The sequence below is a fragment of the Phalacrocorax aristotelis genome, chromosome Z, assembly GCF_949628215.1.
Source record: "Phalacrocorax aristotelis chromosome Z, bGulAri2.1, whole genome shotgun sequence".
Classification (NCBI taxonomy): Eukaryota; Metazoa; Chordata; class Aves; order Suliformes; family Phalacrocoracidae; genus Phalacrocorax; species Phalacrocorax aristotelis.
Window position 1 is genome coordinate 21613567 of NC_134311.1, and position 25819 is coordinate 21639385.

General features: G+C 37.7%; 1 protein-coding gene across 2 annotated transcripts in view; it reads right to left on the bottom strand.

The window, feature by feature from the left end:
- The window catches only part of FER (FER tyrosine kinase), a 200701-nt gene that overhangs the window by 119338 nt on the left and 55544 nt on the right, over positions 1–25819 (bottom strand). For both annotated transcript variants that reach the window (XM_075079858.1, XM_075079859.1), the window contains exons 8-10: positions 25340–25459; positions 18924–19046; positions 14353–14542 (exon numbers count right to left, since the gene is read on the bottom strand). In XM_075079858.1, the coding sequence (XP_074935959.1) occupies positions 14353–14542; positions 18924–19046; positions 25340–25459 (433 nt within the window). The remainder of the gene's footprint in view (positions 1–14352; positions 14543–18923; positions 19047–25339; positions 25460–25819) is intronic.

The window sequence follows — 25819 nt, forward strand, 5'->3', positions numbered from 1 at the left end:
AGCATGAACTGAATACAGCATGGTGTTAGTGACTGCACATAGAATACAGGTCAATTGCTTTGATTAGAAAGTGTTATGTAGTAACAGAAGGAATGACAGTCTTTCTGGATCTCAATAAATATATATTAAAAAAGATGTAGTTTTGATTTGGTTGCATTTAGTCACAGATAGACACAGTAATGCTTGCTAAATAAGCGTGCCTGACAAATCTAGTGGTGGGGCCCAGATTTTAGGCATTTCAGCCCAAGAAAGTCTGGTCCCTGGGAAAGGATTACAGGCACTGAAGCAGCTATACTCTGAAGTGCCAAAAGCTGCTAGGGGAACAGTGGCCAGAAGTCACCATGTAAGGAAGGAATACAGAACAAGAACATCCTCTCTATATTGCATGACCTTGAAATCCATGAATAACCGTAAGTCCTTCCAGGGTTCACAGGACACCAAGAACTGAATAGCTGCATATTCCCAGGCTGTAGGCAAGGACTTGCAACCCAACTTTAGCAGAGGTCAGTGCCAACTCACAGAAGACAGTACTCCACTGGGGGAGGGGGGAAACCCTCAAGTTTCCCCCTAACCTCAAAGGAAGTTCCCAGAGGCCTGTGAAGAAACCGGTCTCCCCAGCTACCCACCGAGCTACCCACTACATGGACTCACCAGAGGTGCACTGACTGTAAGTTTATTACCATACTGTTCTCACCCATTTAAGGTAATATTTGGGATTCTGTTCTCTCCACACTGCCATCCAAAAACCAGCACCTATCAATGAAGATCCCTCTTATGACTCATTGATTGGCCCTAACGAAGCTACCCTGGCAAATGCTACAGCAAGCGACGTGAAATAGCATCACATGCGTTATGTGATCTGACAGGATGTAAAGCCTTCATCTTCCCTCAATGAATAGCGTTATCAAATACCGACTGGCAATTGTATCCTGTTTTAAAAATTACATTGTGAGAGGATACATTTGTTTCACAGTAAACTAAAGCTTTACAAAGTTAACCCGGAATAGCTTCAGTCACATGGGACAGAATGGGTTCTTAGCCAGATCCATATTTACGTTAGCTGTATTAAAGAATAAAACTGATGCTTTCATAACCAGAAAGATTTTGTAGTACGACTAGATTCATATTTGATCAGGTATTTCTGCTTGACAGCTAACACAGTCAGAATGTGATGTTTGCTTTTGGTTTCACAGATCCCTGCATCAGTTTATTAACAAAATCAGCTTGCATATTAACAGATAAAATGATAAAGCAACTTTGTGACAGCTGCAGCACACAACTTTAGCAGAATATCTGAGGTAGACTTAATGAGTAATCTTTTTAGGGTACCAATTTAAAATTAAGTTTTTATTTCTATAAATGATATATACATGCATAACTACTGGAACTATACTTGTATTTTTGTTCAGAACAGGCATGCATAATACACAAATGACCACTACTTTTTCAAATAAAGGAAACAGCAAACCCACATAGTGTTAGACATTTTTACACATTAAGTGAACAACACCACAAATATCTGCCAATTTAAACAATGGAAGAACAAAAATGAAAACCCAATAAATAGGCAGTGTTCAGATTCTACTCTGACTAAAGTCTGTGGTCCACTAAACTCACATCATAGCTCAGATCACAGCTGTATAAATCATAAACATAAAGAAGACTATTCTGAAAATACAGACATCAAGGAGCAAAGACTCAGTATGCAAGTCTCAGTAACGGTACCAGAGAGTTACAGATTTCAATCCTATACAAGATGCAGTTCATAAATTCTATCAAGCATAATGTGCCAAAATAAACTAGGCAGCATTTCTCCTGCAGAGTTACAAAAAGACTTTGAGTTGTTATGCTCCGTGGTCAACAGGAGTCTTTCACATCTTTTAGTCCTTACTCATTAAAAGGGGACTGTCCAACTAAAGGGTCTCTCCTCAAAATTCATCAGTTGTACCCATTAAGCATCCTCAAGCTTCTTGTCAAATCAAAGACCAGTCTTCCCTGTTACAGAAGAAACTTCTTTTGCTCACCCCAAAAAAGGAATCAATAATTTCTACACATTATGGGTATAGTTATGTGCAACTCAATGCATCAACGTCTTAATAAGTACGTTGAAGAAAGTAACTGAGATGATATCTTGGTTATCTTTGTTGCAAATCCTTATTTCCTCACTAATTTTCATCACATATTGTAAAGCTACATTTCATTATTACACTGTTCCTGAGACACCTGAATGCCAAGATTGAACTGTAGATACGATGATCCCAGCAAGAACAGCCTCAGAATAAAACAGTCATATTTTTCAAAAAGCTACTTCATTGTCCCATATAAAAATTACTTGAAGACAAACCATCTCTCCATTAGTAGTAGTTATGTAGTAGTCACATATTATTGTAGCTGGGGACTGGCATCAACGATCACTAAACAAGTATAATTACACTGTAATGAGACCCTATTAGGTAGGAAATGCTCACAATTCCCACCTGCAGGTTTGTCTTTTTGTGTCCCTCCTCAAGACAACATCTCCCCTTTACACTACAGCAGCAGCTAACTTTTACAGAAAAGTAGTTAACATAAGAAAATTGGATTTATATCAGCTGTTCTGAACCTTCATTTTCCTTGAGGATCGGGACTTCTCTTTCAGTCTAATGAAAAACTTGTGTACCTAAAAGTTTCTTTTTTGTTAACCCAGAAGTTACTTTTTAAATTTTTTTTTAGTAGTAGAATTCTTTGAATATATGTTCTCTCACTTCAAAGTAATACAAAATTCACATCCTGTTTTAGTACAATGGTATATGGTCACCTCAGTGTAATGCCTGCTCATTCACATCAGCTTGTCCTGTATTGCAACGTTCTTTCCTCACCCAGAATGAATCCAGTATACCAATTAACAAGTTCAGCTTCCCTAGAGAGCTGTTAGCACAAAAGATTAAAACTTCAGGTTACCATGATACAGAAATTGTGAAGACTGTCAATCATCCCATTTTAGCACACACACCCCCAATATATTTAAGTTTCCATTTCTCTCTCCTACCTACAGTTCTTTGTTTTCTTTTTTATCACAGTCACTGACTAATTTTAAATACAGGTTTCCAGAGTGAGATAATTTCAGTTTTGTTAGCCATTGTGAAAGTCCGCATCGTCACAAAGTTCTGGCAAAACTAAGTAAACTTAATTTAAAGGGGGAATGACAGAAGTTTATATTACTTATAAAACCAAACACTGAATGATTTTATGTTACCTTAGTACTTGAAGCCAAGATCTGGAAATAAAACAAGTAATTGTGAGGCACATCAAAAGCAAACATTTCAAGATATAGCTACTAATGCTTTAAATTTCAGGCTACATCATGTGTATCCTGTATTTTTCTTGATTATACTACTCATGTGTTGATTTAGCTCCCAACACATCACTGCGGCAACATGTGTTGAAAAAGGCAAAGCCACAGTCTCATGGAAATATTCTCTCTCAATGAATTATATATATATAGGATGTGGAACATCTTGAGCAAGTCCAGTGGAGAGCTACCAAGATGATCAGGGGACTGGAGCATCTCCCTTGTGAGGAAAGGCGGAGAGACCTGGGTTTGTTTAGCCTGGAGAAGAGAAGACTGAGGGGGGATTTCATCAATACCTATAAATATCTAAAGGGTGGGTGTCAGGATGATGGGACTAGGCTCTTTTCAGTAGTGCCCGATGACAGGACAAGGGGCAATGGGCACAAGCTGGAACACAGGAACTTCCAGCTAAACATGAGAAAAAAAAATCTGTCCTGTGAGGGTGCCAGAGCAGTGGCACAGGCTGCCCAGGGAGGGTGTGGAGTCTCCTTCCCTGGAGACATCCAAAACCCATCTGAATGCGTTCCTGTGCCCCCTGCTCTGGGTGTGCCTGCTCAAGCAGGGGGTTGGACAAGATAATCTCCAGAGGTCCCTTCCAACCCCTATGATTCTGTAAATTCTATACTAACACTGACAACCTGTAAAAAAGCACATACATCTTGAAATTGTCAAGTTGGCTCCACTTTCTCATCCTCTCATTCATCCTCTCATCCAAAGTTAGACCAAAAAACTAAAGCAATTATTTCATTAGGCAAGTAAGTAAGCATATATTGGAATATTAACATCAGGGTCCTGAGGGCGCCGCTAGGCTTCCGTGACCCTGATCAGCCTCACATGGAAATTCACACCACCCCTGCCCATGGGCCCACCAGCCCCATTTCAGTCCTGGCCTGAGCTGTATCATAGGTACTTGTCTCCAGCTTTGTCTCTGGCCCTGCCTTCTAGATGGATCCTCATATGTATGTTGTAGCTCTCTCCAGTCCTGTATTTAGTCCTGTGTCCTGAATGGACCCACATTATAGCTTTGTCTTCAGCCCTGCCTCTGATCCCTTCTCCTTTTGCTCGTGACTGGACTCCTAGTTGGACTCTGAAACTGATTCATTGCTCTGCTGTCTCTGGAGCTGGCCATGGACTCTGTTAACATCTGGCTTTGTCAGTGTGCTCAGACTCTGTGGGATGGCACTCATCAATGAGGACATTGCCTAGCCTGGGGTCGCCTTCATCTTCTGGATCACCCCTCCTCTTTGAGCTGCTAGCCCTTGCTGCACCCCAACCACCATTTAGGACTCATTTCCTATCACATCTGTGGATACCACCTATGCCAGATTTTAAAGTGCAATCAAATCTCAAAGGAAGAAATTGTGAAAACTTCTTCCCTGCAATTTTATTCACATTGTATTGGGTTTGCATGGCAAGGTTTGGGTAGTAGGCTGGGCGGGCTACTACAGGGGTGCCTTCTCTGGGAAGATGCCCATTGTTTCCCCTATATCTGATACAGCCAATGCCAGCAGCTCCAAGACAGACCTGCCACTGGCCAAGGCCAAGCCCATAAAAAACAGTAGGAGTGTCTCTGGGATAACATACTTAAGAATGGGGGAAGGGAAAAAAACATGCACAATTGCAGCTAAAGAGAGTGGGAATATGTGAGAGGAACAAGTCTGCAGACACCAAGGTCAGAGAAGAAGGAGAGGGAGGAGGTGATCCAGGCACAGGAGCAGAGATTCCCCTGCAGCCTGTGTTGAAGACCATGGTGAGGCAGGTTGTCCCCCCACAGCCCATGGAGGTCTACGGTGGAGCAGATATCCAGCTGCAGCCCCAGGAGGACCCCACGCCAGAGCAGGTGAATGCCCAATGGAGGCTGTGACCTCGTGGGAAGACCACACTGGAGCAGACTCCTGGCAGGACTTGTGACTCTATGGGGGGCCCACACTGCAGCAGTCTGCTCCTGAAGAACTGCACCCCATGGAAAGGACCCACACTGGAGCAGTTTGTGAAGAACTGTAGCCCATGGGAAGTAGTCATGTTGAAGAAGTTCATGGAGGACTGTCTCCCGTGGGAGGGATGCCATACTGGGTGCAGGGGAAGTGTGTGGAGTCCTCCCCCTGAGGAGAAAGAAGCAACACAGACAACGTGTGATGAATCATAGAATCATTAAGGTTGGAAAAGGCCTCTAGGATCATCAAGTACAACCATCAAACCAACACTACCATGCATCCTAAACCATGTCCCGAAGTGCCACATCTACACATTTTTTGACATATTCACCTCCAGCAAGGGGAAGCCTGTGCCAATGCCTGATCACTCTTTCAGTAAAGACATTTCTCCAAATATCCAATCTAAACCTCCCATGATGCAACTTGAGGCCATTTCCTCTCATCCTATCACTTATTACTTGGGAGAAGAGACCAACACCAGCCTCACCACAACCTCCTTTCAGGTAGCTGTAGAGAGTGATCAGATCTCCCCTCAGCCTCCTCTTCTCCAGGCTAAGCAACCCCAGTTCCCTCAGCCGCTCCTCATAAGACCTGCTTTCCAGACCCTTCACCAGCTTCACTGCCCTTCTTTGGACATCCTCCAGCACCTCAATGTCCTTCTTGTAGTGAGGGGCCCAAAACTGAACACAATATTCAAGGTGTGGCCTCACCAGTGCCCAGTACAGGGGCACGATCACGTCCCTGCTCCTGCTGGCCACACTATTCCTGATACACAAGCCAGGATGCTGCTGGTCATCTTGGCCACCTGGGCTCACTGCTGGCTCATGTTCAGCTGGCTGTCGACCAACACCCCCGGGTCCTTCTCTGCTACTTCTTGTGGAGCCTCCATCTGCTGCCTTGGCCCCAGTGATGGTAGGGTTTGGCTCCACCACTCTATCTCCCTCTCACCCTCTGGTGAAGTGACCACAATGCCCATTCCCCATCCCCCTGCGCTGCTGGGTAGGGAGGAGGTAGAAAATTTGGAAGTAAAGTTGAGCCTGGGAAGAAGGGTGGGGTGGGGAAGGTGTTTTAAGACTTAGTTTTTGTTTCTCATTACCCTACTCTGATTTGATTGGTAATAAACTAAACTAATTTCCCAAGCTGAGTATGTTTTGCCTGTGACGGTAACTGGTGAGTGATCTCTCCCTGCCCTTACCTCAACCCATGAGCTTTCTTTTGTATTTTCTTGCCCCTGCCCAGCTGAGGAGGGGAGTGATAGAACCGCTTTGATGGCACCTGGCGTCCAGCCAGGGTCAACCCGCCACACACATATATCACAAGTTCCTGTGATACACTGAGGCACCAAATATCTATAATCTCATTTCTCTCAAAATATCAGTTTTATGAAACTTAATAAAGCTGCCAAGGGTTAATAAGAAGTCAGATGAAATACCTGTCCCAACTGGTTTTAATAACTCCCTGATGCGTTAATAGAAACTATTTGACAAAGAACTTTATTCACTCAAATAAATGCTGATCAGGAACCAAGTAGCAGTTAGGAGCACCTGGTAAAGAGATGATCTAAATTCAGCATCTTGCAGATGTTAGATTTGAACTTTTTTTCCCTCAGAACAACCTCCTCTGCTTTCTCTCTAGCTGAGGAATCATCATAAATTCTGGAAGAGGACATTTCTTTTTTTCCCTAATTTCCCTAATTTGGGTGTTTTTGTTTGTTCATTGGTTCTTTGTTTGGGTTTGTTGTTGCTTTTTCTTACTTTGTTTTGGGTTTTTTTTCTGAGTTGTAGAGATCTACAACACAGTTTCCAGAAAGCAAACTCTTGCTTTCTGCAACTAAAAAGCTTGGGATGGGGTGGGAGGATTAAAAAAATTACTTTGCTTGCAGAAAAATTATGCAGTAACTTCCAGAAAACAAGCAAATTCATCAGAGTTCCAGAAGTACTCCAAAAGACAAGCCTTCAATAATTTTTTCAGGAATGACACATTTCCATGAATCTTGGCTGTGATACTCCAAACCTGCTTTCCTGTTTAGGTTAAGGACATTAGCCCTCCCTAAAAAGAAGCTGAGGTAAGCAATTCAGGATTTTTTTTACTGGATTACAGTGACTATCACATCTTACATGGGAGTTTTGCTTTCCCTACTGTTAAAGATTTTTTGAGCCAAGAAATTCAAAGTGTCATTGGAAAATAGGCTTCACCTGTTTGGATATTAGTATCCAATATTTTTTATGGCTTATGTTATCCAATACATCTACACGGGACTGGCATAAATGAGTCACAGCTTGATGTCAGGCAGAATACCTTCTAAAAATGCAGGATACTTTCTAAAAAGCAATCTAAAAATGGCATTAATGTTGATGTTCAGGCACCTGGATCACAAGTTTACCAGAAATGTTTTCCATCTATCTTACTGCAAGATGACCCAAAGAGAAAAAAAACAGTGATATCTGAAATAGGCTATTTCATTTACTGCACTGTTAAAGATCACCAACAGTAAAAAACAAAAAGGAGAATAAAAAATTATCTGGTATGTATCTTAAGCATTGGGGTCTGAAAAACAGATTATATTGCCATTCTGTTTCCTCAGTCCATAGCAAGGAAGAGCTTCCCCAAATGGAAGAAAAGAGCAGAAGCCACAAAGCAAACCATAAAATCATAAGCTTCAAATCTGGCAATAAACTATCAGTGGCACTAGATTAAAACCATACATTCTATTTCCAATAAATATTTTATAGTAGATTTTAAGACTTTTAGAAGCATAATAATTGCCTTTAAGAATATGGCTGTTTTTAACCCGCCACTTAAAGAAGAAGAAAAGAAAAGGAGAGAGATTATTTAAAGCCAAATACTATCACTTTATTTCCTGTGTGTTGCCTAGAGAATACGAGAAGTTAATAATCACACTAATTCGGTCCCATTGCTGTGAAAAAAGATGCAAGAAGCCAATGGTGACAACTCTGGCAGAGAATTACTACTTTCCTCCCAGCACACAGAGAAACATTCCAACATACACTGAAACACACGCTGGATACCAGTATGTGATTTCTGATCAAAGGGAAACTTCTGAGTGAAGCTCTCACAGAGAAGATTTTGACTGAAATAATAAATCCCAAGTGGGTATGCAATGCTGCAATACTACTATGATGAAGCCTTCTTCCTCAATATTGAAAGCTCTTGAAATATTTTTGGCAGTTTGAGACAAGCATATGTACTTATTTCAAGTACATAAACCCTCCTTCATACAGAAAGGGTACACTGATTCTGCACTTAAAGGACTCTGAGAGTTTGGTTTACTCTGAACGAGCCACATCCCTCAAAATTCCTCCTGAAGTTCTCTCACACTTCTAGTTTTGCCTTTTCCCAAGACTAGGCTATTGCTTAATACTTTTTGTTACATCATATGCTAAACTTAAGAAATATATAATTTCTGAGCCTTTGTCGATGAAAAGATTAATGACACATGAATCTTTTACTTCAGAAGTTTCCAGGCATGTTCACTGAAAAGAGGCTTGACAGCTCCACTGACCTCCCTTCTTGCAAATTCTGGACCAGTCAGTTATACCCATGCGGGACAAAGTATGGCCAAATTTATCTGTTACCTTAGTATCTTTTGGATTGTTCTTCCTCTGATTTCTGTCAGGCAAGTAGGATTTACAAAGAGAAGAAACAGAAGCTAGAACACACTCTCTGAGAGAAAGAGGAACAGAGTTCACCCTCCACACTTCCTAGAAGCATCCGACATTTGGAGCATTTTTGCTCCATATTAAGGTCTGGCTGTAAGCCAGAAACACAGGTCCCAGCCAGCAAGCCTGGGAAGTGGCCCAAAGTACAGATGACTTAGCTGAACTTCAGCTGTCCAGGCATCCAACAAATACAACTACTTATTTCCAAGTCTGCTATGAATTAATAGGCACAATTTCTACAACATGACTGCACTAGCAGTGTTTACTCTGCTGAGACAAGAGTAAGAGAAAGGATAAGGATACCAGTGCTGCACAGACTTACTTTGGCCCTGTTTCTATTGACAAGAAGCTTAAAATCTTGGAATGGCACAGTGGAAGTCTACAAAGTTTATATAAATATATATATCAATTAACTGTGAACGGCTCCTCTACCACTTCTGAATGCATGCCCTCATATAATCTTAGTTTTATATTAATGTCATGAGCCACCCATTAGTAGGGCATTACTTACATGGACAGATAAACAAGTGATTTGGCGATGCATTATGAAGTGTAGGAATGCCTCAATTCTTCTGAGTCAGTGAGAAAAAAAAGATTATCTCTACCATCAAGCTTTCTGCTACTGCTGCAATGGGCTGTCACAGAAACTAACCATTTCCCTGCATCTGTTTGAAAACTAAAGATCCTATAGAGCCTGAGTCAGCATGGGAAAAGGAGACCCCCTAGAGTGTGGGTACACCTCTCAGCTGGTTATGTTTCAGGGCTTTATGATACATCATCTAAAATGCAATTAATGAAGTATCTACAATCACATAACAAACTCTCGAAAATGCTCTTTCATATCTATGGAACTGACTTTAAAAAATTCAAAATGTACAAATTGATTAGATTTCTCAATTACTATTATTTTAGTGAGAATCCTGAAAATATTTGCCTCAAGCCCAAACCTGCAGAGCAAGCCTTTAAGACTATTGATTTGTTGATCACACTATAGAAGCAGCACCAAGTCACAGATTCTTGAAAGCAGGGATGGAAATATAAAGCATTCACATTAGGAAAATGAGAAGTACTTTTAGAATAATTTACAAATAATGAAACTGGCACTTTAGCACTGTTTCATGCACTTAACATTTCTTCTTCCATAACCACTGAAAACTGATTTTTTTTATTTACCACAATCTTCACCAAAAGCTGGCTTATCTTACTTTTAAAGCAATCACTGAGAATAGGATCTCTGAAGTATTTTAAAAAGGAATGACGAATAGTAAAACCAATTCCATATGCAGTGAGCTTTTATATTTTTTTCTTTTTGGATAATTCTGCTACAACAGATAAAACTGGAATTCAGAAATGTAAAGCCTCTTACTAATAGCCATTTTCTGTTACCCCACTGTGCACAGTTTTAAGCATGGCACTCTCCTGGAATGGTGCATTAATAGTTAGACCCATCCACTGGCTGTATCATGATACCATGATACTCCAGCTTCCTTTTGCCCTGTGTACCTTTCATAAGTGCATTTTACCAGAGACATTACTGTCTCCCATCCTGTCTCTTCTGTTCTCTAGAACCTTCCATCCAGACAACCAAGCTCGACTAGAAGTCCTTTAAGGAGGGTATGGAGAACAAACAGTGACTTCGTACCGTTGCTCCATGGGTAGTACAGCTGCACAGCTCTTTTAATTGGCTTATGTGCTGTTGAAGACCATGCATTAGGGGCTTTCTACATTACTGTTGTATTTTATTATTTGTAAAAAGAACTCAAAAAATCAGAACAAAACAAAACCAAACCACCACTTCCGATTATTTAGACATTAGATAGCTGAGAACACACATTTTTCCCTCTGCATTTCTGTGTCTCATACGCTTTTTTTGAACAAGTGTAATGATGAGAAATTTTCATTATTCAGTCATAACCAGTCTTCTGGCACTGAGCTCCACCTGCCGACAAGTCTTTCAAGTATTGCAGAGCCTGCATACCTAGTCTCAGGTTCATCAGTGGTTCCAGTATAATGCTGCAGTATGCAAAATAGATCTATATGAAACATTTTTATAGTGAGAAAACCACACAGTTTTAAATACCTATTATTAAAAATAATGGGTTTTTAGCTTTATAATATTTGATTTTATCATGTAAGGAAAAAGGAAAAGGCATATTAATGCGGCATACAGATTTCACTGTACTGTTGCTGAACAAAATGAATTGCTATTTGATAGTAACTAAAACTATTGCAGCCCCTGAATATCTCCTATTCTGTAACAATTTCCATGTCAATACTGATGCTGTAATTTTGAAGTCTTACTATGAAATGCAAACCACTGTCATTGTACTTAATTACCTGAGTAAATGTTTAGCTGGCACTGTAATATTTCAAATACTCCTGATGTTTTTATTTCTAATCAGATCATTAGACACATAAAAGTTTTCTTGTTGTTGTTTTCTTTGTTCTAATTATGGTGGACTACTGCCATGCTCTGTTGATCATATTAATAGCAAGAATATCGTATGTCTCTTAAGACAAATGACAGGCCATACATCCATTGACTGAATGCCTAAACACTGAAAAATTAGTTCAAGCTTCCAGCTGATTAACTTCTGTAAAGTGGCATAATATAGAACAATTCGGGTACTACAGCATTTTGGAAAAAACCCGGCTGTTTACAAGGAATAATCAGCTTTTTCTTAATATCTATCTCCTTACTTTAATCTAAGTGTAGAAGAAAAAGTGAACTATAATTCTCCTGAATACACAGTAAATAGTAACATAACTGCATAACTCTAAAGAGCTCAAAAACATTATCTTAAACTTGTAGCACTGTCAGCATTAAAATTATCTGTCTTGCATGTTTATCTCAGTAGAAAGGTATAACTGCTAGAAACAAACAAAAAAAAATTTTATCTTCCTCATACTTGTTAAATGCAATATTCAGGAATAACCAAATATAGAACTGTGTTAACTCCTTGCTACGCTATTATGATTGAACAAAGCAGAATCATCCAGCAGTTTCCTTTTTTCTTCTGAAAACAGCAATACACAGCTAACAGTCTACAAACAATAAAATATATTGACCAAACCAAAGCATACTGAAGACACTAAAAAAATATGAAACTTCCTACAGTTGATAGAAACAAAAAAGAATGTGGAAGCAAAGGAAGTTATAATACACATGTAACATAACACTGCCTATAAAAACACATCAAACAGCAGTTAAGAATTCAATTTCTTGTTAGTAGTCTATTGTAATGTTACCTAATGTAAGAGATGGAAAATAAAACATTTTGCACACTATTCCACTATGAAATCAGCTGGTTTTATATGATACCATATAAATACTTAGAGACATGAAACTTTACAGAGTTGTTTTGTATATCACATTTTTAGTTTTAAGTTACAAAAAAAACCCCACTTCTGACTGAATGCGTGAAGATGTACTTCATATGCATGCTCACAGCACAAGTTGATGTGATTTTGTCATTCTTAGGAAAAGAGTTTGTAAAACAAGTGTTTACAATTAATTTGTGAGGAGGAATAAATAACCATATTCAAATGCAGTATCATATAACATTTAGGTGAACTGCTTTTAGATAAAGAGGAGAAACCTAAACAGATTTATAGCTGAAGAAACAATGATTCTCCTGAATGATACCAGAACGACCATCAGCAGCAGGAACATTTAATTTCTTGTCATTTAGCTACTGTATAATTTTAAGGAGTTTTACTGAAAAAAAAAAATCCAATTAGAAAAATCACCAGGATGCTTATTTATATGAACAGCCCATCAGTGTATTATTTTTTCATCTTGAAATACAGTCAAGACTGCCCTCTCAAGGCACAGCATTTTTAAAAAAGTTTAATTTAGATTGCAGCTGCATCTACTGCTTTTTAGGCAATTTTACTAGCACAGGATATCAACTTAATAGTTAAATGACACTTAAGTGGTATTTGCCTGTGTTAAAGTACTTATTCAAGGAAAATCACCCAGCATTTAAGTCATATTCCATTTTTTTCATGGTGCATACATATTATAAGACTAAATCCTCTGAAGCCAAAATACTGGAATTTCTCTTACTCTTGGTACATCTAATATATGCAAAAATGTATTTCTTGCATCATTCTAGAAATCTCAGTGTGTACCTCCTCCAGCAAAAGAATCCATAAATTATCATAGATGACTTTTATTTAAAAAAAATTAAGATGTCAGAATTCTTCACTGTGTATTGTACATATACACAAGGATTATTTTCCACCACCCATTGAAACAGAGATTTGGACACCAGAGACAGACTTTAGCAATCTTGAACTGAGGTGGAACAATACCATTCTCTTGATTAGACTCATCATCTCAACTAACGCTTACACACAATACTCACTAGCACAACGACAGGATAATACATTAAATAACCAACAAGATAGCCTACCCCCAAAAGATTCCAAGCCTCCTAATCTTTCGCAACCATTATCCTGATCCTTTTTTTCTCCTTCATCTTTTGGTACTTTATCAACTCCTCCTAGATCATGAAATGCATATAAGGTTTGTAAAACAATGTTTTGTACCATTGAAAATGGCAACCACCTGCTAGTGCCTTGTAAATATTAAACAGTAGTATTGGAAGCAAGAGAAAACGGACAATTAAGTATAACTGTAAAATGAGAATGGAAGAAAAAACAATTCCTTTCAGATACTGCCATTTCATTATCATTTCACTGAGCTACTGCTCTGTGGGCCAGAAGAAATGGCAGGCTAAACCTCTGAAGAAAACAAGTCACAAGCATCTCATATATGTCAAACCTAATCCATAAAAGCAAACACTACTGTTTGTTTCCTTTTTTATATAGCCTACTATCTCAACACATATCTGCATGCAACTGAGAAAAGGAAAACGCAGAAAACATTAGTAAAGTACTCATTTAAATTGCATGGGGTCCCATCAATAGCACAAAAAGTTCCTTTTATTAAGAGCATGTAAACACTTAAAACTAAGTTGCAAAGAAACCCATGTTCGTTTCTATTTAACGAAAAGAGTAATTATAGTCCATAGGATTAATTTCTCAATTACACAATGTGTGTAGTGATTCCAACAGCTTTTACTGTTAGTCTTCTATCTACAAAGCCAATGAAATTACCAATAGCTACTAAGTCATGTTTACTAAATCTATTTAAGGATTTACACTTGTGGTTATAAAACAACCTAATGAGAATCTAGGCATCAGCTGTGCAGAAGACCAAACTAAGTCCACAGACATAGGGTGTTAAAAGTTATTGCAACTTTAAAAAATCACACAACTGAACTGTTTTTCTAAACAAGGCTCCACAGATGCAAAGTGAAGTTTATCTTGAGACTCTGATCCCAGGACTGACGTACAATAGCAAGGCAGCATAATTCAGTAAAACAGATGTAAAACTTACCATAGAAGTGACTGATCTGGCATCTTCTTCATAATTTACTACAGGTGGTGGCTCTTTCCCATCATTTTCTTGAACCTTTTGTTCCAGTAGTTCTTTCTGGGCTGCAAATTTTGCCTCAGAGCATCTTAATTGCTGAACTGTTTGCTTAAGTTCTTCCAGAGCTTGCTTTTGGCTCAGCAAGAGTACAATACTGTAAAGAAAAATAACATACAATTTAAAATTATACATTATTTAAAATACATACTTTGTTTCATAAAACCTAAGAAAAAAAACACACAAACAAAAAAAATTTTCAATTTCAATAGTGGAATCTGGTTTCTCTTTTTTTCACTTTATCCATTCATATAACAAAGAAAATTTTACGAAACTTTATAAAAGCATAAAAATTCCTCAACCAAATTATTTGTTCAAAGGTATAAGCACATGAAGCAATTTTGAAAATTTTCAAAGCTACAAGACAATGCAAGCAAACACATACTTTGCAATTCTCTTTTCTCAATCTATCATAAAAATGATGTTGTAATAAATATAGATGAAACTACTATTTTCATCTACTTTTGATTGAATTTATAAACACTAGGATTCCTCATCCTTTACAGAAGTACATTGTTATCTTATGATTTCCAGTGATGAGAGATCCTCTGCAATCCACACTGTTTTAATAATAATTTGCACTATTAAATTCACCTCACATCCAGTATAAATTCATCTACTGTCAAGTTAGAGATATCTGTTCTCTCTTCTGGACTGAAAAGTCCTCTACTGGGTAAGGATTTCTGGAATGCAATCTAGTATTTTTTGTATGAAGCTAAATAAATTTAACTCCATGAGGAGCTAAAAGCTATTTTTTCTTGTCTTCTGCATGTTTTTATGGCTCTTCTCTGAATACCCCTCATATCCCTTATATCCCTGAATACTCAAAGACAGTCATAATTCAAGCATTACTGAAGGACAAGCAGACTACTTAGAATATCTACATGTACCTACATGACTCTATTATCCCCAAGAACTGCCAAAACCAAATAGGACAGAAGCTGCCTAACAGACAGAATCATCCACAGTACCATACAGACACCCTTAAAAGCACTCAGCGGGAGCCCAGCAACATGTGGTCCATAAAGAGACACAGAGTTCTTACAATCTGCAAGAACATATGACTCCTTCGTGTGTTAGAGAGGTAGAGGGACCTTCATATGTTAGAGGTAGAGGGACCAAAACTATGAAGAATGAGGACAGCGTGAAGAAAAAAATCACAGTATTCTGTCACTCTGGTCTTCAGGATAATCCCTGGAAGACAAACCCTCCTGCAAGCCCTACCCTTGGAGAAAAAAAAGAAACTTAGAAGTCATTCATACTGAGATTCTTCCTTCACAAACTGATGCTGAGCCAAATGACTATTTAAACAGGTTCTAAGGGGATCAGGGAACCATCTATCATAAAATCCTCATTGGCAAGAAAAGATAAAAACCATATCCCTAGCATTTTACTAAGTAACCAAAGAACAGAACTCCTTACAACTAGCAGAATTATCATTCATCTAAAAAGGATAAATATGATGTATGAAAACATAATTAGAGGACCTGAAACTGAGGTTTGGCATGAGAATGCACACATTTAAGAGCATCACACAAAGAAATGAACAATTATCCTGGAGTGATCTTCAAGATAATGTTCTTTTATCTGGTCCTCATTATCAGAGAAAAAAAAAGAGATCACCCTGTGAAAATTCAGGCCTTCCACCATCAGCAGGGCTTTGGTGAATACACACTGGCTAGAATGACAACATCCCAAACGCTGCATGGTTTCAACTCATGATCCAGAGATAACAAGACACACCCTGCAAGTTAAAGGTCACAAGCTGTTCTTTTTCCCGAACTGTGGCAACATGGATAATTGCTTAATCCATTTACCCAAATCCAGCACAGAATGCTCCCCATTTCATTGATGCATGAGGAATTAGAACCAATAAAATTATCTGCCTATGGCTTGCATGATGGCAAACTTTATAGTCCTTGTGGCTAGCAAGAGCTACTAGCAACATCACAGAGTGAGATCTTTTGTGAAGAATCCTTGCAAGACCAGAAGAGGGCATCAGGTTGGGAAGCAGTAAAAAGGTGAACCAAACCAAAAAATAAATATTCAACATGCTATCATGTCAGGGGGACAGATGGTATGCTTGGCATACACATATATAAATAAAATATAATTAAAACACACTCTGTGTTTCAGGCAGAAAGGTATATTGGGGCCAGGATAATAGCACCAATACAGCTAAATATTGAGGAGGAACACAAAATCAGAGGCCTGGAGTTACACTTCTGTGCATGGCCTAAGAAAAAGTGCAGTACATGCAAAGATCTATTTGTAGTGTTGTTGTAATTAGACACAGAGAAATGCTTCCATGCCCCAACTCAGACTGCCACTACAAAGTGAGTAAACAACTCAGAACTTGTGGTACTGAAGCTGTGTCAGAAAGTAGTGGAGAGACAGCTGAAGTCCAAACCGGTTCAAAGGAAGAAACAGAAAACATGATTTTGCAGACTTTTACCATCATTTTGCCCAGATAAAGCAGACAAGGAGACTTCCTCAGCACTGAAGTGTGAAGCTCAGCACCTTGGATGAGGCTTAACAATAACATAGGGTCTAGAGCTCTTGCATTTGGAGTGAACATGATGATAGACTTTCATTGCACCAATAGAATGGCCTCTGGCTCAAGAGGCAAGCTTTCATTTATTGGTGAACTACCTTGACCTTTCACCCTGCCTTGCAGCACTGATGGCAGTGCCATATGCTATTACAGCGGTCAAGAACATACAACAGTTGGATGAGATCTTCTAAGGACCATAAGTACATGCAGAAACATCCTGATCACTCTGCACTGCAGTTACAAGTTGAAAATGGCACAAACAATACTGGTGGGGGAAAAAAAAACACCAGAAAACTCATCTAGTTCAAATACAGTTTATGCTTTAAGTAACGAGTAGCAAGAAAGGTAGGTCAAGAACCAATAAATTGGAAAATATACTGTGAGCAGATGTGAACTTCACCAAAGAAAGAACAGCAAAGTATCTAATTAACACATTGATATCATAATTAGATAGATAGAGAGATAGAGAGATATAAAGTTTTGGATGCGAGTGAAATACTGTCCAATGTATCAAGTAACAAGATGTCTCCAACGAAGAGCTTCAAGACTTCTTCAGTGAATGAAGACAGGATTACTTGAGGACTTGCATTCCAATTCACTGGTATTGCAAACTAGTATTTATGACCAAGTTAGTAAGGCTATGATTGATTGCAACAAGAATCAGAAAAACATCAACACAGACAGAAGGTTTATCTCTTGTATTAACTTCAGTTTAGACTGGGATGCGAATATTTTTGCTAACCAGAGGTAGAAAAAACCCTGAAGAACTTGCCCAGGAATGATTCTTTAAAATAATTTTTTATTTATGGCACTGTAAAACACTCATTAATCCCTCACCTTCATTATTTACAATGCAGTACTACAGGGTATCGGATCTACATTCAGTTTTTTAAAGAAAATGCAATGAATTAGCCTGACGAGTTCCAAACATATTATTGCACAAGGAGTACATGTCTTGCACATGACTCTGAAAAAGTCTTTCACAAAATTATATCTACACAATGAACTCTGCCCAACCGAGAGACAATCTGAACTGACTCCTTGTTGTGGTTTAACCCTACCCAGCAACTAAGCACCACACAGCCACTTGCTCATTCCCCCACGGTGGGATGGGGGAGAAAATTGGAAGGCTAAAAGTGAAACAACTTGTTGGTTGAGGTAAAGACAGTTTAATAGGTAAAGCAAAAGCCCCACACACAAGCAAAGCAAAACAAGGAATTCATTCACTGCTTCCCATGGGCAGGCAGGTGTTCAGCCATCTCCAGGAAAGAAGGGCTCCATCACATGTAATGGTTACTTGGGAAGACAAACACCATCACTCCAAACGTGCTCCACCTTCCTTTTTCTTCCCCCAGCTCTATATACTGAGCATGACGTCATATGGTATGGAATATCCCTTTGGCCAGCTGGGGTCAGCTGTCCCGGCTGCACCCCCTCCCAGCTTCTGTGCACCCAGCAGAGCACGGGGAGCTGAAAAAGCCCCTGACTAGTGTGAGCACTACTTAGCAGCAACTAAAACATCTCTACATTATCAACGCTGTTTCCAGCACAAATCCAAAACATAGCCCTATACCAGCTACTGTGAAGAAAATTAACTCTATCCCAGGCAAAACCAGCACACTCCTCTTCCTCCCTCAAGCTGAAGTTTTAATGCTAACCAAAGGCCCAGTTCTTAAGCCATCCTAACACTATGACAATTATATTGAACTAATGGAGCTGCTCAGTTCTCCAATAAATTGGGATCTGCAGTGAGTAAAGGTAATTTTAGATATGGTAAACTAACTTATTGTTACTTTTCACAACTATCACTTCTCACAAAAGCAGAACAAGATTAGTAGAGGTTATTTCTTATTTAAGTCTTAGGAACTGCATTATAGATACAATTCCTCAAATTATTATATTCTGAAATTTCATTGCGACTTACTCTGACTTCTTTTCACAAGTCTTAGAGGACTCTTCTATTTTTTTCTCTAGTTCCAACACAAGTTCCTCTTTGCTCAAAAGGGTTTGCTGTGTCTGAATCAGTTCTTCTATTACTGTTTTTAACCTGTAAGACATAAATTTCAGAAACCGACATTGTGAATGCACAAACTATATATATTTTGGAACATTCTAATTTTTTTTTGCCTGAAGATGAAAAGGAGCATTACTCTTTAAATTATTTTACTCAGTGCTTGGTGATCTTTTTTGGTGGATATACCTTTAGATTATATTATTCTCACAATTATTTTTACAGATCGCATGCTAGCCTCTGTATACATACAAGGTTACAGAATGATTTGCTGCCTGCAGGCTCTTCCACCAAGAAAATTTTTTCCAGAATGTGTGATGAGTTCTGCGAATTAATGCTTTCCTAGTACATTGCTAATTCATGAGATGCTTTATGAAAGACAAAAGCCTTCCAGTTCCTGAAGTACACATTAAATAAATACATAGAATCAGTAGCTGGGCTGTGTTTGTCTCTAGAAATAACAAAAACACAAATTGGCATTTTCTGTTATAGGAGTGATCTGCATATTTTTCTCTACAATTAACTTTCTTAAATTCACACAACCTTTGGTAATGGTTAATTCAGAGGAAAGATAAAACTTGTACAAGAACACACAATACTGAGAGAGAGGGGTTATTGCACATTAAAACCATTACTGACACTTTGCAATTATGCTGGCAAACATTCCAATAACCAAAAAGTCAACAAATGTACAATAACATCTGCACTCTGAACAATACGGATAAATGGCTCACATAATGATGGCTTCTAAAGTACATATCAAAATATACATGTTGACTTCAAGCAACTGTTAAGCCAGGAGGACATTTTTTAAAAATCAATCAATAAATAAATAAATATGTACACCTCATTTCCTTCTTGGCATTCATCTATCCATCTTTAACTGTTTTACTCTGGTTCCCCTGTATTTTCAAGCCCAATTTTAATAAAGAAGCTACTGAAGTAAGTAGAAAAAAGCCAACATACATATAGTACTTACCACTACACAGATCTATAGCCCAAAACCATTCCAGATTGGGAGTAGCAAAGAAGGTCAACTGAGAGTAATTTACACGGACTCTAAATATCGAGGAGCCATGGTCCATGTCCATATATACAAAACTGAATTATTTGATTCTAAATTTTGAATTAGTTCTCTCTCCACCTGCTATATTTTATACAGTATTGATTAAACAGATTCTATTCAGGCAGTCCTGGATCTTTTCCTGGAAGACTTGAATTACTATCAAAAAGCCATATAGGGAACGATAAAAGTTTATTTCCCAAATGAACAATCATCTGCAAGTGTTTATTTTGAAGTAAGGGAAACAATTAAAATATTTCTTTCAAAGGTAATATCTGCACAGCTCCATTTTTAATAAACATTTTTATTGTTTTTAGGCTATCACAATCCTTATGCTGAACTTCTCAGTAATTACAATTTTCTTACACTGACTCTCCAATTTAATATCAACTAACACTTTTAACATCTTGCTAAAAAATTAGCAATTTTTAACTGCTGATACTGCTTTCTGAACAGCTTTCTAAGCAACATTTTAATCAACATAGAATTGGCTTAACAATTGCTTTACAGGAAGCAGTGATCAAGCAGCAATATTCAAGAAATCAAAACCAAGTTAATAAGATTGTTCATCACTGAAAGGTATGAGTGTATACCTGCAGAAACAACATATTAAAATATTTTATCAATTCAAAAATATCAGATTTTATATTGCAGCATCAGAGTGAAACAGAAAGTTGATGTAGTTCTCCCTAAAACTTGTGAGATACCTTAGGATGTTTGTATTTATCTTAGAGAAAACAAATCAAAGCAATCAAATACCCACTAAACTAACTTTCCCCCTTCTATTCAATCTTTATTTTTTGTTTTAAACAATAATTTCCATTCAAACTGGCTAGACCTGACATTGCATCTGCATTGAATCATCGTGGTTGTGGTTTGTCAAAGGAAGTTTCTTGTGGCCTTGTATTTGTTTCCTGGATAAAATCAGTTTACAAAAGGGGTTTTATTACTAACCAGCTAGTGACTATAATCATTATTAGTTTTAACAACCATATTGTCCCAAATTGTCAGGTTTCAATGGCATGAGAACACATAAAGCAAGACCAAAAAAATCTAGAAAGCAGACATCTTCTGACTACTTGGAAAGCTACCTTCCGTATTTCTTCAGTCATTAGCACCATTCTGCCTCAAGTATCAATAAAAATAAATGCTTGCCCTTACAGAACTTATATTTCAGGAGATTTTTTTAAAATTTATTTGACTATTAATTCATACGCACACTGATCAACTCTTACTTCATTATGGTTGCCTCCTCTCAGTTTTTAATGTATGGATCTTCAAAGCATACTGTTACACTTTTCAGAATATCTCAATATTAGTCAGTGACAATCAACAATATTTGTGAAGAGATACCATACCTCTCTCATTACTTAGAATGGTTAGCTAGTCAACACTGACCTTTACCTATCTCCCTCTGTCAAAACTTTATTCATAAATATAAACTTACCTAAAAATGTAAAAGTTAAGCCAGTTTTCTCATCATGTTCCCTTAAAAAATATTTTATGAAAACCTTTAGACAGTAATGTATGTAAATCTGTCATTTTTCCCTCACATACTCAGTAAAACAGCTGATTCAACTAAAAATTATTGATTCTGAATTAATATACATCTTGGAATCTATTAAAAGTCTATGAAATAAATCCACTAGGTATACTGGACTGATTATATTTGGTAGATACTGAAGGTAGTTCCCCTCTGCGGAAACATAATGATGTAGTATTTTGATGATCCAAGGCCATGATCTCAATATAAAGATCAACAGTCAAATTTCTATTGATTCAGCACATACAGAATGGATTTGTAAAAAGTCATAATCTATGGACAAAGCATATAATACACTTATCTTACTTGCAAATTTCTAGTCATACAGAGTAAGTTGGTGCAAATACCTGAGGGTTTTTTTTGGCTGTAGTGGTCTTAAAGCAAGACTATAACAAAAGGTATCTAAAATGCAGTTAACAAGGTACATAGACAAAGGCAGTTAGGGAGAGCTAAGCAGTTCTAAAAGGAAGGGTTCTCACCTGCACTAAAAAGCAATTTAAAAAAAGGTCAAAGACAGTAAGAATACACTGGCTTGATACACTGCAGTGGCCAGAGAAACCAAACAATGACTCTTTAGGAATTCATTAAAAACAAAGCAAAACAAGAATACAGGAAACCTCATTATGCCTCTCTCTAAACTATGCACCTGGATTACCTGAGCAATTCTGGTCATTCATCTCAAAAACAAAACTGTAACCTTGAACACACTCAAATAAAGATGATAAGCTTGATAAAGGATATGAGTAAGTTTTGTGAAGGGACAGATTAAAGCTACAGGAGTATGACAGAAGTTTACAATATCATGAGTGGAAAGGAATAGATTGTTCCTATTCTATTCCACAACAAGAGCTTAAGAGCCATAAAATGAAACTAAGAAATAGCAAATTCATAAATATGAAGTTGATCTCTGGAATTCCTTGACCTAAAATTATGTATACAGCAGATACTTGTACATACTGAAACTGACTGGAAAAATTTACCAAAGAAAAAAAACCTCTAATGCTATAACAAACTACCTCTAAGGCTATTATGAACAAATACTACTTCTGTCTTAAACATTTCTGAGCTAAAAATCATGGCAGGCTGAGATATTATTCTGAGGAAATGGCACTGCATGATCATCATGCTCTTGTTCTCCTACCTAGACTTTTCCTTGTTGGCTAATGTAAGAAGGAATAAAGTTGGTTAAGTTGGTCTTCGGTCTGACCTAATACAGTTAAATTATTTTGCCAAGTCCTAGTATATGACCATGAGCCAACAGCGTGCCCTGGCAGCCAAGAGGGCCAAATGTGTCCTGGGGTGCATCAAGCCCTGCATTGCAGGCACGTGATTGTAGGCAGGTGATTGTCCCTCTCTAATCTGAGCTGGTGCAGCCTCACATCGAGTGCTGTGTGCAGTTTTGGGCACCACAGTACATTAAGGATATAAAGCTACTAGAGAGTGTCCAGAGGAGGACCACAAATTTAGCGAAGGGTTTAGAGGAGAAACCGTATGAGGAGCACCTAAAGTCACTTTGTTCAGCCTGGAGAAGAGGAGACTGAGGGGAGACCTCACCGCGGTCTGCAGCTTCCTCACAAGGGGAGGAGGAGGGGCAGGTGATGATCTCTTCTCTCTAGTGACCGATGACAGGACCCGAGGGAATGGCAGGAAGATGTGCCAGGGGAGGATTAGGGTGGATATTAGGAAAGGGTTCTTCCCCCAGAGGGTGGTGGAGCACTGGAACAGGCTCCCCAGGGAGGCAGTCACAGCACCAAGCCTGACACTATTCGAGAAGCACTTGGACAACGTCCTCAGAGATATGGTGTGAATTTGGGGTTGTCCTGTGCAGGGACAGGAGCTGAAGTTGATGACCCTTGTGGGTCCCTTCCAACTCAGGACATTTTATGATTCTATGATCCATACCAGAAAGTGAACACCCTGAAGACAGCAACACTTAAAAGAGCTATTTGATTCCTGTTCCAAAAATAATATCACACCATAATATTTCGCTCTCAAATTCAGAAAAGAACTTAAAGAGGATGAATTTAAGATTTGTAACAGGACACACTGGTTATTGTATTGAAAATGTATATATGTAGGCAATATGCAGACACACATTTATAAACACAAATATGCATTTCATCAGAATAATTTACTAGAAAAGCCGCATTTCACCTCTTTCGCTTAGACATGCTGATGTCTTATTTCTAAACAATGGGATACAGAAGAGAAGCCAAACAAGAAGTTATTTCTCTTTTTGAGTTATGGAAGGCATAATCTTTGAAAAATTATAATACATTCTTGAAAAGGGAGATTTAGTGTTTATTTTTTCTCCTGTTACTGTGCTAAAGTATATCTAATCATACAACACTTATATAGTTTAAGCAGGAATAATCTCAATTTAGTAATGATGCAGAATATTTTATGAACAGAATCATGTTTAAATGGAAGGGAGAACGTTTAATTATCAGGGGATCCTTTCATAAGAAAAATGAAGCTGCTTCAGGACTAAGGAGGAGTCTGACAAAGGGTGCTAAAATGTCATGTTAAAAAGGTTATTTCAACACCTTTTAAGGAATAAATTTATGAAAAGTAATCAGATTGCACAGCAAAAAAGAGAGGATGATTAATGACCTTGAAAAACCATTAATAAAATTGAGCGATTCTGTCATGTTGAGAAAACACAGAGATTAGAATGATCTGCAAAAAACACTGCAATGTATTTACATTTGAAATACCTCACTGCTATTGGGACTCACTATTATTTTGGTTTTCAGAAAAACCTACAAGAAATAAGGTTCATAGTTTGATTAAGCACATGAAAATTTTTAAAAAACTTAAAAAACCCTAACGACAGTTATGCTTTCTAGAGGAAGAAAACTTCAAATTAGTAAAGGTGGACTGAAACACAACAAAAACATCATCAACCAATGGAATTCTGAATTTTCCATTTTAAAGTGCCATGATCAATGATCAAAAATTAAATATAAAATTAATAGTTGCAATCTCACAAGTGACTGCATTGGACCATTTCATACTGTAAGTTGAGGCTGATAATGTAATAACATAATAACGTCAGCAGGAGATTTGTTCCCAAGTAACAAATGATTAAAGGTGAATTTGGTAGAAGTAATGAAAAGATTTAATTAGGCAATATATTTAAAAATACATAGAGAGGTAGTCTATCAACCTGAATCGTTAAGAGCTCCATGAAATGCAATATAACAGCTACATCTGTGTTAGTAAGTTAATGAATTTTAAAGGTTGTAATCATGAATATGAATTTCCTTTGGAAAACGAAAGCAAGCACTTACAAGTGAAATAAATATATTCATGAAAATCTTCTCTACCACAATTTAAATCACTGCATCACTGTACTCAGTGGTTTCATCAAAATATTTCAGTATTTTTCCTAGAGTACTGAATGTGGAAACACTTTTGGGAAGATGAATCAGTGAGTTCCCAAGGAGGATTCATGATGGATTTGGGGCATTGCATAAATTAACTGGCAAGGAGAGGAACATATACTGAAAGTGCTGGCAAGTTTTTTTGGGGATGGGGGAGGCGTATTTAGTGCAAACGAACAATAAAACCAGCAGGAGAAAGTGTCTGTAGTGTAAAAATATTGTTTTTGGAAACTGGACCTTAAAAATGAGGATACAGCTATGCAATGATCCAAGTGAGCCTAGAGATAATATGTAACAGCATTTCCAAAAGATTAAAGCTTTGTAAAGAAAGACTTACGTGACTTGTAAACTTTCCGCTGTTAGATTATTCCACATGATCTCATTAGCTTGAAGGTTTTCATTTTCTTCTAGTAAAGATGTATCAAACTCTATTTCTTGTTCCACAACTTCTGATGACCTAATTTAGTAAATAAATATTTTCAAAATTAACATGTATCTTTGAGTACATCATCATGCAAATCATTATGTTTTGAATTATTTTCATAACTAGTATATAGTTAAAATTACATATGATATAAAAGAAAATGTAGCAATTGGATATTCTTCTTCCTTTGAATAAAGAACACAGTCTTAAAATCATACCAGATAACAAAATAGCATAAAATTCTTCCAATCAAGGTCATAGCATAACCCAGGTCCTCAAGGGGTATCAATGTGAATGGTTCCACTCTTAGCTGACCCTGCTATAAACCTGCATATGACAATTATCAATTCGCACATAACAACAAAAAAGGTAATGCAAGAAGTCTTAGGACTA